Here is a 12,942-nt window from a genome sequence, read left to right as displayed (position 1 = left end):
ATTTTTTTGTCAAACATCCAATCCATGACGTTCTCACAAAAAAAGTCTTCTTTTAAGTTTTATAATTAACTAAAATTAAATATTATTAATTTGAAATATATATATATATATATATCAATTATTTTTTACAATATTAGTTACAATTATATGATTATTAATTAATATATTTTCAAGAAAAAGTGTGTTATTAAATAACTAATTTAATATCATTTATAAAGGCAAATATTTTTTAAATATTAATTTTAAATTTTTTACAGTAGAGGCGGTGTGTTTTTCACGGTCGAAATTTTTTCCATGTGAAAATTTCATTAGCCGACGTTACCTGTACGTTTCTAGACTTTTCAGGGTTGTTTCTTGCTTCCATTTGTTGCTTGCTTCTTAGGTGTGGGCGTGTATGAACACTCTCAGAGGTGTGAGGTATTTTGGGAAGCACTGTGCGGATTTAGCCCAAAACTGACAGATTAGCAACTAACATAAATTTCGAATTACCTTGAGTCTTGTAAATACTCTGAAAAAGAGAGCGAAATGACACAAAGGATTCATACGACCAACCCGAACTAGTGTTAGTATTAAACATAATTCACTATTGTTCTATTTAAACACGTATGTGTAGTACAAGAGTGTGAACTGATAGTAAAAAAGACAAACTCACAAGTCACAGCAAACACTGTACCATATGAAAATGAAGGACTAGATTGCTTATTAAATGTGTCTTTATATACTGATCAGTGTTCTCACTACCAGAATAAACCATTAGTTTAGTTTCCTTTTTTCCTCATTTGTTTAGTGCTTCTCTTAGTATTTTAATACAGACTCATGTTAGTGAAAATAAACTAAATTACTCTTAAACTTCCTCATCAAGTCATATTTTGATCATAGAGAAACCAGGATTAGTATAAGTTGATAATACTACTACGATGCCAAATCAAGGACCAAATAGTAGTGTTGTCGAGTTATCTGAAATTGTACCACAAACTGGCGAAGTTTTCTTGGCATGGGAAGATCTGTGGGTGACGGCTTCAAGCTTGAAAGGTGGCAATAAAACCATTCTTAAAGGCTTAACAGGCTATGCAAGGCCTGGTGAGCTCTTGGCTATCATGGGCCCTTCTGGCTGTGGCAAATCAACACTTCTCGACTCAATATCAGGTATTTCAGCACATTTAACTTACAAGTCTTGTGAAGCCCGTGCTGAGTCCGGGCTCAAGATCAATGTAAGAAACTTTATAATAGTTTAATTAGAAAAAGTTAATTTGATATATTGTAAACTAACATAGTTGAAAGTATTTAAAATAATTTCAAACTGACTACAAGAGTGCTTCTTCTTCATAGTGATTCAAAGAAATCTATTATTTTTCAGCTAAGATATCGATAAGTAAAAAAGATCTTTTTAATTCTTCACCACAAATTCTTGCATCATTTTCTTAAAAAGATATCATATTGATATCCATAAAAGCCTATGTTCAGCTAAACTAAAATGGTTTAAGAGTTAGAAAAAATAAATAACAAAATTAAACTTCAAAAGTTACAAAATTATTAAAACTGTTAAAAGTTATTAAAAATAGATTAAGGATCCGATACTTAGTAGACACAGTTACATCTCTCTCCTTTTTGCTCTCCTCCAAAAACACCCCCTCTTTCCTCCACTTAATTAAGAACATTGAATAAACCTTAAAAAAAAAAAAAATTCAAAGATCCTAATATATTAATTCTTGAAAGCTTTGATACCATATTATACTAAAAGTTATTGCACCCGAAAAAACAAAGATTCAATGCAAAATCTGAACCAAAAAAAAAATTGCTAGAAGGACTGGTGGTTTACATATGCATGATTTAATAAAAACCACGTTTTATGAACTATAAACTATTTTTTACAAAATAATAATAATAATAATAATAATAATATATAATTTGGTTCAAGGAAAAAAAAATATCAAACCATACATTTTACGTTTATTCTCCTGTTGAGAAATTGGTAAATTTACTTTTAAATAAAGATAAAATTTAAAATTTTAAAAATTGACACTTTAAAATGATATTAATATATGCTAACTCTAATTAAATCATACAAAATATGAAAAACTGTTACTTTTCTTAATTTACTGTTACTTTTCTTAATTTAAACTTTCTTTTTCTTTTCAAAAGATGCATGTGAGGAAATGACATTTCTTTTCCATTCTTTTTTTAAAGTCTAAGTGGAATATTATTTTAATATCTTACGTCATAATAATATTATAACTATGCTATCAGTCCAAGAATGTTAGGATTAACTAAATTTTAATAAGTAAATCTTGTCTCAATGCAACGACGTACCTAATAATTTTGTTCCTTCTCGCTTTTATTTTTCTGAAGGATCAATTTTGATTTTCTTTACTATACAAATTTATGTTAAAATATCATACCTAATTTATATTTTCAACATAAAAAGATTATTAAGAGATAAGATCGGGATAAATCTAATTATAATCCTAAAATTTACAAAGTGAAAATATCATTTACAGAGTTCTCTCTCAATACCAAATGAGCTCTTCAAAGTTACTATTCCCTAAGTACTCCCTCTATCCCAAAAAGATTTTTCTCCTTTCATTTTTATTCTGTCCCAAAAAGATTATCTCATTTCTATATTTAGAAATAATTTAATTTTATGAGATGATTTACATCCACACAAATATCAAAGGCTTATTTTGGATCACATATTTCAAAAGTCTTCCTTTATTTCTTAAACTTTGTGCCAAGTCAAAAGAGGACAATCTTTTTGGGACGGAGGGAGTACACTTATGTGGCACACTTTTCTTTTTAGTCTGTCAAAAAAATAATGTCACTTTTTTACATTCAGAAACAATTTAATTTTATGAAGTGAATTACAACCACACTAATATCTAAAACTTATTTTGGATCACAAATTTTAAAAGTCTAAAACTGCCTGCTCACAAATGTGTCAAACTCCGTGTCTAGTCAAACGATGCCACATAAATTGGGACAGAGGGAGTACTATTATTTATTTATCTTTAGGGATAGTTGGTTCTTTTAGATGGCATCATTACTATTCATAACTTTTTAAGCATTTTAAAGAGTCTCAAACTTTACTATATTTATCAAATTGAATGCGACAACCTAAGTAATAAAGGAATATAGTGGGGCTAAATATATGACAAAAAAAGTTATGGTACATATTTCACTTACAAAAAATTGAACAAAGGGGCCATGTACAATATTGCCAAAAAAAGGTTTGGAAGTATCTTAATTTATTTGGAACATATTTTGATATTTCATGCAATAAATAACAAGTACAAGGATAGATTTGAAAGGGAAAATTCTTTTAGTTAACAAGCACACAATGAAATGGTTGAGATCCAACTAAAGACTATAAAATCTTTGTATCGTCCCTTATTATATATAGTAACTAGTGAAATGTCTGCGCTTCGCGCGGTTACGTGGTTGTTACCCTTGGATCTCTCTCTCTCTCTCCCTCCCTCTCTTTGCGTAGATTCATATACCAAACAAAAAAATCAAACTCTCAAAATACACAAATAACCCAATAACCTGCTATTAACAAATGAAAAAGGGCAAAAAATAACACAATAAAATAAGATAATTATACTATCAGTAATAACTAATTAAGATCACAAATTAGCCTGTCAAAATTTGCTGAAATCCTCATGATCCATTCGACTTGTAATTTATGCCTTATCAACTTCTACAAATTTGTCCTCAAACTGTTGCAAGGTACCTGCACATAATCATCACCATTCACTATACCATTTACATCTATATAAAAATATTTATTTTCAATAAAACTTGATGCATGATATACAAATTGCAGGCATACTAATCTCTTCTAATCAACAATAATTTATAAAAGGGCATTTAAATGAGAATAGACAGTGTTGAAACACAGGGCAGAAATGAACTTGTAATTTTGTGGCTTATGACCTTCTGCAAATGTATCCTCTTTCTGTTGCACAGTACCTATGTATTCATCATCACCACTCATTATACCACTTATTTTTATATTAAAGTATTCCTGTCCAACCAAACTTATGCATGATATATATATATATTAGAAACTGAGGATTTTATTTATGGAAGAAACGCTAGGAAAAGAGAGCTAAAAAATAAGCAATTATGTGAAGAACAAATTAAAATAGGAGATGTTTAAACTGAACCATTGGCTGTAAAACTCAAATTGTTTCTTTTCCGGCTGGTATTTCCGACTCATATATCATCAAAGGGAATGTCTATTGCAAGGAATATTTTGGGCTCAAAAATATTCATGGATAACTGAAAAGACTGAGTGGTTTGGTCATTAGTTCAAATTCCATCAGTACATAAAAAAGAAGGTATATGAACACAAGGGATGTGAATAGTCCCCAATTATAGCCGTCAGTTCATTAGCTAGAATTTAAGGAAAATATTTATTACATTATAATTGTAGCTGCACTATTATTAGTTCTGCACTATTATTAGTCAACTGTTACACTCTTCCTTTTGGAAGGATGAAATAATTAAAAATATACTTAATAGAAAAAATGAGAAGAGAAGTCAAAAAAAGGAGAAAAAAGATAAATCACTTTCTATGCCACAGAGAGGTGCCACATTACCTTATCTATGCCTAGCTTTATATTATATATAGATATACGCTGATTGCATAGATAGTATATTTAAGTATGTTGTAGCGTGTAACATGCCTTATTTTCCAAGTTTACAGGTTCCACGTTTTAGTTGACATAATAGTAAAAATTTCTTTTATACTTTCAGTATATAAAACCTTTACTCGAGCAGCACCCCCACCCAGGCTAACTAGCGTTATTTTGGTTAGCACACTACTTATGTTATGTATATTGATGTTATCAGGGAGATTAGGATCGAGCACAAGGCAGAGTGGAGATATTTTAATCAATGGCCGCAAACAGACACTGGCATATGGGACCTTTGTAAGTAGAATTTTATCCTATTTTAGAATCAATTACTGGGGACCTAACATGAAATAATCTCTTATAAACATTATCAGCAGCGTATTGTCTGTTGGAGATCTTCAAAAGAAAAATGTGCAAGTGAGAAAGAAGAGGAACAGCTTTCTCCCTAGTTGATTTTATCTATTGCCTTTGTTTATCCCATATGATGGTATTTGATTGGACATAAATTATTGATTATATCAGAAGTAGAGGTAAAAATATATTAGAGTAAGGGAAGGCAAGTTAATGTGATAAAGAAAAATCACATTATACTTTAAAAAATCTAAACATATCAACAAATTCAATTCTTGAAGTTGTGAAAGTTGGAATAATTTTATGATTACTGGAAGGATTTCAAATATTTTAGAAGGTTACAAAAGGAAAAGAGTGTCATGTATAAATTTGAACAGAGAAAGTGCTATTTGAGGCCACTTTATAAAGGTGAACCTTTGTATAAGGCCCTGTTTGGACGTGGTTTGAATAAATTAAATCACGTTTTGGACGATTTAATTTGATATTTTAAGGAAATTTTCTCTTATAGTATATGAAAACTCCACAAATTATGAAAACTATCAAATCATTCTTAATTCTTATACAATCTTACCAAATGAGCAAGTCATAGTTCATAACAAAATTAATACGCTAATTCATAACAACCGGCTCAAAATTAATACTAGAAGACCTTTCTAAAAATATAACATCAATTGATCAAATTTTAGTTCAATAAATAAAATTAAACTATGGGTCTTTTTTTACAAAATTAAAAGGTTGATAGACATAAATAAAATTTGGTGGAAGTTAAAGAGATTGGTAAATGATTGTTAGGGGTAATTGTTAAAAATATCTACCAACTTAGGAGTCCTTTTTCATGGGTTTTTTTTTTTACAAAATATAAACTTATGGGTTAAATTTTATATTTTAAAAAGTTGAAACCATGGTTTCAAAACTCATGGCCAAACGCCTACTAAGTAAGTTTTTCCCAAAACAGTCATGAGGAGGCTTGCCTTGTAGTAACTTAGCGGTCTTACTTTCATATAATTGAATGTTAATAATCAGATTTGTTTGTAAATTCCGACAAAATAGTGTAGTTAGTTAGTCGAAAATTAACCAGTTATCAGTTTAAATTTTGAAATATGTTAGTTATGAACATACATGGCCTTTGAATTTAGGAACTTGTATATCATACAACAATGATTGATACCTGCCTTTCTTAAACTATTTTGAGCATTCTACTCAAAATAGTGCAGATGCTTAAAATTATAATTCCATTTTTGCATATGGTGTTCATATTTTAGACATATAATTAATCACGGAATTCTACTTCCACGCCAAAAACAAATTACAAGAGTGAATTTAGCTTTAAAAGAGAGAGGGCGAGAGAGAGAGAGAGACGGTGTAACTTGTCTTAAAGCAACTGTTATTTACTTTTTACTCATTATGTACAAGTACCTGCATATTTTGTACTAATTACATAACATTTGATACAATCAGGCCTATGTGACTCAAGAAGATACTCTAATTGCAACTCTCACAGTAAAAGAAGCCGTATACTATTCTGCGGAACTGCAACTACCGAATTCCATGCCAAAATCAGAGAAAAAACAAATAGCAGACATGACTATGAAGGAAATGGGGTTGCAAGATGCCACAGAAACAAGAATTGGAGGATGGAGCGGGAAAGGAATAAGCGGAGGACAGAAGAGGAGAGTCAGCATATGCTTGGAGATATTAACGCGCCCAAAACTTCTCTTTCTTGATGAGCCAACTAGTGGACTTGATAGCGCAGCATCTTATTATGTCATGAAAACAATTGCAAGTCAATGCCAGGGGAGAACCATTATTGCCTCAATTCATCAACCTAGTACTGAAGTTTTCAGTCTGTTTCATTCATTATGTCTTTTGTCTTCTGGAAGAACTGTGTACTTTGGACCTGCTAGTGCAGCAATAGAGGTGAGCATGTTGTTTGAATTCTTGAAATGACTTAAGTTAATCGGCCAAATTGATAATCCTTTTCAACGTGCAGTTTTTCGCATTGAGTGGTTATCCTTGCCCGACGCTCCAGAATCCATCCGATCATTTTCTCAGAACAATAAACAGTGATTTTGATCAAGTAAGAAAGTTTTGATATTTTAGTTTTAGAATACTTAGAAAGCTCCACAATTTCTTTAAATGAAACTTTTGGATATGACTAATAGGACATTGAAGAAGGTCCAACTCGGAGGAAATCAACAGAAGAGGTGATTAATATCCTGATAAAGTCATACCAAGCTTCCGATATGTACGAAGCAGTTCAAAGTCAAGTTGCTGAAATCTGCAAACAGGTGCAAAATCTGAAATTCTGTATGATTGATGAGTACCTGATATTCCACTGCCGTCAATTTCCCACATTACTTCTGAAGATACTTCTTCTAGTATAGCTATTAGAGAGGACAACTTAATAGTATTAAGGGCTGCGGTGAATCTACATGTAATAAAGGGGATTCAATTCGTCAGAAAATTATACTATGCAAATAGGATAAAACAATTTGTACATATAAATCATAAAACTTCTAGTGTAGTGGCATAAGTTGCTCAAAAAACTATTTTAGTTTGCACGTTTGAAACCCAGGTGTTACATTCTTGCATTTGTTTGAATCCCCTTGTTTAAGTTCTTGACTCTGCCACTGTACAGGAAGGTGAAGTACTGGAGAAAAGAAGCCATGCTAGCTTCACAACCCAAAGCCTTGTTTTGACAAGAAGATCATTCGTGAACATGTCCCGTGATCTTGGCTACTACTGGCTACGCTTAGCTGTTTATATTGTTTTAGCTGTAGGCCTTGGCACTATCTACTATGATGTTGGCTTTTCTATTGCTTCAATTCAGGTAAATGAGACGCACAGTAACGTTTGATGTTATAAACTGCCCAATTATTTACTCTTTAATTACATGGTGAAAACAGGCAAGAGGTTCCATGCTTATGTTTGTGGCATCATTCATCACTTTTATGGCAATTGGTGGATTCCCTTCTTTTGTGGAAGACCTCAAGGTAGAATACATATTTCACATTAAGCTGTTTCAGTTTTCTTTTTGATTTCTCCTTTCTTGATCTCATGCTAATAATAGGTTTCTAAAACATGAAAAAAAAAAAAAAAAAAAAAAACAGGTATTTCACCGCGAAAAACTAAATGGTCACTATGGCTCTGGGTCTTTTGTCATTGCCAATACACTTTCTGCTCTGCCATACTTGCTACTGATATCCTTTATCCCGGGAGCTATCGCTTATTTTCTGACCGGACTACAAAATGGATCTGAAAATTTCATCTGCTTTGCACTAGTCCTCTTCACCTGTATGATGTTAGTTGAGAGCCTGATGATGATTGTAGCAAACATTGTGCCTAATTTCCTCATGGGGTTAATAACTGGAGCAGGAATACAAGGAATTATGATACTAAGCGGTGGGTTCTTTCGATTACCAAATGATTTGCCTAACTTATTCTGGAAGTATCCTTTACATTATATCGCATTTCATAAGTATGCTTATGAAGGGCTGTTCAAGAACGAGTTTGAAGGACTAAAAATTCATGGCGAGCACACTGGTAAAGTTCATTTGATAAGTGGGGAAGATATTCTGAGAAATACATGGAAAATGGATATGGATTACTCAAAGTGGGTGGATCTTGCCATTTTACTGGGGATGCTAGTTTTTTACAAGTTGTTGTTCTTGCTGTTTGTCAAGGCTGATGAAAAGGTTAAGCCAACTATAAGAGCATTCATGTCTACCTCGCTTAAACAAATCAATTTGGCAGAAAGACCTTTGGATGTAGTTGCTGCCTAAATTACACTGATAGGGTAAAATATATTCACAATGTCAGTATGTATAATTTGAATCCTTTTCATGATATTATAGTCTGTTGCCTATAGTTGCTTTCTTTGTATTCAAAGCTGATAACTCATAAAGTGTAAGAAGCTAATTTCACCATGTCATAAGTCAAGTGAGTACCCTTTAAGTAGAGTCATGCAAGTCACTGTTCTTTATAAGAAATTCAGTAGCTCAGATAAACTGCGGTGACAGAATTTCAGTTCTGAATTAAAATTATGTAGTTACCTTTGATCTATAAATGAGGAGTTTATGAAACATGGGAAGAAAGCATGTCGTATCAGAGTTTAGCATCAACTAACCTATTACATGTTAATAAAGAATGGAAAAAATCTTGCTTTTTTCTCGTCACAAATTAATCAGAGTGCCATATCACTTGTTTTTTTGTGACAGCTAAACTTTACTCCTTCCGGATCAAAAAGAGTGTTCACTTTTTTTTTTTAGTTTACAAAGAGTGTCCATTTACCAAATTAAGAAACGCGTAACCTTATTCTTCCAAAATTATCCTTATCAGGTGTTAAGGTAATTTACCTATTTTTGCCTAGGAATTAATATTTTCTTAAAAGGTGTGCAAATGGCTAAGTGGACATTCTTTTTTATCTGGAGGGAGTATTTACTAATCCCTCCATTTAAATTAATGTAAACCAATTTCTTGTTTGGTTTGTTTGTTTTACAAAGAATTTAATCTAACATCCATTCCTAATGAGAAATTTCTATAGTCACACAAATGTTATATTCTCTACAGGTAACTAATTTTTGTTATGTTATTTGTTGTATTTCTCTTCAATTGTTCATAAATTTCATCGTCTTTACCTTCACTTTTCATTCAATTTTTTTTTATATATATTCAGCCACTGTTAGAGTATCTTCAACAAGCTCTAACTCTCCATTTTAATGGCGGATATTGATACTCCGAGCAAAAATACACCAGTGGCAACAAGAAAAGCAGTGGAGGATCTCCAGCCAATGGCCGAAGCTCGGCCATAAAAATTCGTTTGCTAAATCTCCATGGATAGGCCGAAATAAGAGGAAAATCCTTGTTATGTTTGCTAATCATGTGGTGTTGTTTATCTTATGAGTGATGAAGATAGTATTGATTACAGCAATATGATATTATAGCATCATTGTTATATCCCGTATTTTGTACAATGGGATATTCCGAGCAAATTGCGGAAAGTTAAGGGCAAGGTTATATTTTTTTTCGGTTTTGTTAAGAATGCATAAGTTGCATATTCATCTTTTTATCGGTATGGAGCATTAAGGGTAAATTTGGAATAAGGAAAAACTAGGGGCAAAAGTTGAAATTTTTTTTTCATGAAATGACCAAAAGGCCAAGGTGGCCGTGCATGATGGAGTAGGCCCCACCCATGGTTGGCCAATTGTCTTGAGCCAAGAAATGGTACATGTGCTCATTTCATATTTGTGGAAGCTATATATATATATATATATGCATGGAGTGACTAAGCAAGACCACAAATTCATCTTTTGAGACTTAGGAAAATTCTAGAAAATTGGAGAAAAAAAGGGGAGCATGACCGGCCATGTGCATATATTTATATATATATATATACTAGTTATGTGAGGCCGTCTTTTAATTCGCCCAAACTCAAGATATAAAAGGTATATTTTAACTAAAGAAATATAATTTGTGTTAGTACAAGTGTACAACAACAACAACAACAACCATATACCCGTTCGTGGTCCCACAAGTGGGTAGTTATATAAAAGCAAAATTTTCATTCCACTCCTTTAATATTTTAACTTCCATTTTGATGAAATTATAACTCATGTATCCTAATTTTCTGAAGTTATTTAGTTCTAAATAAATAATCTATACATAGTTAATGAACTTTTAAGACAAATACATAATTTAACTTGTGCGAGCGATGAAAGGCTGCTCCTCTCTTAATTAGGGATTAGGGGTTCGAACATGGACATGGAAAAAAATCTTTAGAGGAAGCGCTCCCCCGAATAGGCGCGATGCAGTGCGAATTATCTGGATTAATTGGGCTCAAATGCGGATATCGAGCACCAATCGTAAAATCAAAGAACGTGAAAAATGAGGTAGGGGTTTGATAGCTTTTGAAAAGTAGACTTTAAAAACAAAAACAAAAAAATTGACATAAATAAATAAGATTAGGACCTAAAAGTAATTAATTAAAAAGTTTTAAAAAATTTGAAAATTATTGTAAGGACTACAAAAGTCCCAGTGCTCGATAGCTTTTGAAAAGTAGACTTTAAAAACAAAAAACAAAAAAATTGACTTAAATAAATAAAATTAGGACATAAAAGTAATTAATGAAAAAGTTTTTAAAAATTTGGGAAATTATTGTGAGGACTACAAAAGTCCTCACATTCCCTCTTATATATAATAGTAATATGTATAAATGGTGACAACACAAGGCACAACTCATCATTTTCAACTTTAGAAAATTCAAGAAAGATGGAGAAAAGAGAGGAGGGGGAGTTCGGCCATGGGCTGGCCGAACTTGGTCCATGGAAATTGAAAGAAAAAAATTATTTTCTCCTTGTTTCTCTACTAATTGGAAGGTCCTCTACAACATGGAGTGGTTGTTGAAGCGAGCAAAGCGTTCGTTCTTGCGATTCTTCACACTAGCCGAGGGAGGAACTAGGTGGAAGAGGTGAGGTTCAATCTCCTTTTTCATATGTTATGCATGGTTTGTGTATGTTGTGGAAATGAATGGAATTCATGAAGTTATGGTGTGGAAATTGTGGCCGTGTATATATGTTGTGTTGTGTAGGAATGATGAGTTAAATTTACTTAGTATTGCAGTTGTTGTTGCTATGGATTGTGTGGTGAAAATGAAGGTTTGATGGCTCAAATGGAAGTTGTAATTGTTCGTGGGCTGATTTAGAACCTAAAGTGATTCTAATATGGTTTCTTAAATTTATGGAAATAATGTTGTGGACGTGTGGAGCATTGATGTAGTTCATGAATTTGAAAGGAAGAAATGTGTCGTTGTTGTTTTCTTGAACTTGAAAGGTTTCGGGTTCCATGGTGTATTGGATGGGCTGTTTGAATATTGTATGGATTGCTTGGAATGTTCTTAAATCTAGTTTGAATGGTTGCGGATTAGTAATTGAATATGTGAGCATCGGTATTGGCTTGATCGTATGTAGTTTATTTGAATATAAATAAAATGTTGTCAAATTGTGTAGAAAGGAATTATTAATGTTAGGATGCGTTTTGAATCACTTATGGATGTTGTTAGTATGATTGTTGGTATGATTGTTGTTGATTTGGCCGAGTTGAATTCTCGGGGTTGTTGAAGTTATAGGGGAAATGCTGCCCAAATTTCTGTAGACAAAGTGTTAGTTTGGAATTGGATTCCTAAGCGCTTATGGCTAATGGTTGATATCTAATGACATTATTGTAGATCGTGAGAAGCCGAGACTTAAGTTTGGATTAGCTTAGGAAGCGGACAAGGTATGTGAAGCTTATCCTTCTTTTCTTTTGGCATGTCCTAGATGTAAGTAAGTTATGATATGTTATGAGCCTTGGGGGTAACTCTATTCTTAGAGTCCAAATATGTTTACGATTCTTATTTGCCTCTTGATGTTGACATTCTTCATATGGTCGGACTATGGTCCTTAAGTCTTATGTGTGATTGAATTTCAAATGTTGCAAAAAGAAATTTTGTTCTTAAAAGATCCTATGTCTAAAAACGTCCGTAACTTTCATAGACAAAATCGGATTGCCTCGATATGTTCTCAAATGACTTTATAACGTATAATGCCCGTAACTTTCATAGGCGGGCTCGGATTGATTTGACATATGACTATGATCCCTACGGTCTTTTGATATGCTTATGATGTTTGTTATGTTTCCGAGTGGCGTCCGAAAGATATTTGAGGTAACTTTTGTCCCGATTTTCAAATGACGATTCATTTAGCTCACTTCATTGAGTCTTCGTAAATGATTTATGTGCATATGGTTTCTCACTACTCTGCTCGTGCCAAGCTCAATGTGTGTTTCACTGCGTCCCGGGCCAGGGCATGTATTCGTGCAACTCCGCTGCATTATTCACCGCGTCCCTCACTAGAGGGCCGGGGCACGTTATATTACCGCGTCCCTCACTAGAGGGCCGGGGCACGTTATATGATATGATGAT

At 32.7% G+C, this 12,942-nt stretch overlaps 1 protein-coding gene across 1 annotated transcript; it reads left to right on the top strand.

Moving 5' to 3' along the window:
* The first annotated feature begins 775 nt into the window (after nt 1-775).
* On the top strand, nt 776-8,957 carry LOC132064701 (ABC transporter G family member 1). The gene is made up of 8 exons (XM_059457786.1): nt 776-1,146; nt 4,852-4,931; nt 6,444-6,902; nt 6,976-7,062; nt 7,148-7,273; nt 7,624-7,815; nt 7,892-7,978; nt 8,096-8,957. The coding sequence occupies exons 1-8, from the start codon at nt 918-920 to the stop codon at nt 8,765-8,767; spliced, it is 1,932 nt and encodes a 643-aa protein (XP_059313769.1). The 5' UTR covers nt 776-917; the 3' UTR covers nt 8,768-8,957.
* The last annotated feature ends 3,985 nt before the right edge of the window (nt 8,958-12,942 follow it).

The sequence above is a fragment of the Lycium ferocissimum genome, chromosome 7, assembly GCF_029784015.1.
Source record: "Lycium ferocissimum isolate CSIRO_LF1 chromosome 7, AGI_CSIRO_Lferr_CH_V1, whole genome shotgun sequence".
Classification (NCBI taxonomy): Eukaryota; Viridiplantae; Streptophyta; class Magnoliopsida; order Solanales; family Solanaceae; genus Lycium; species Lycium ferocissimum.
The sequence above is the reverse complement of the archived record's forward strand: the minus strand, read 5'-3'. Positions and strand labels throughout refer to the sequence as shown.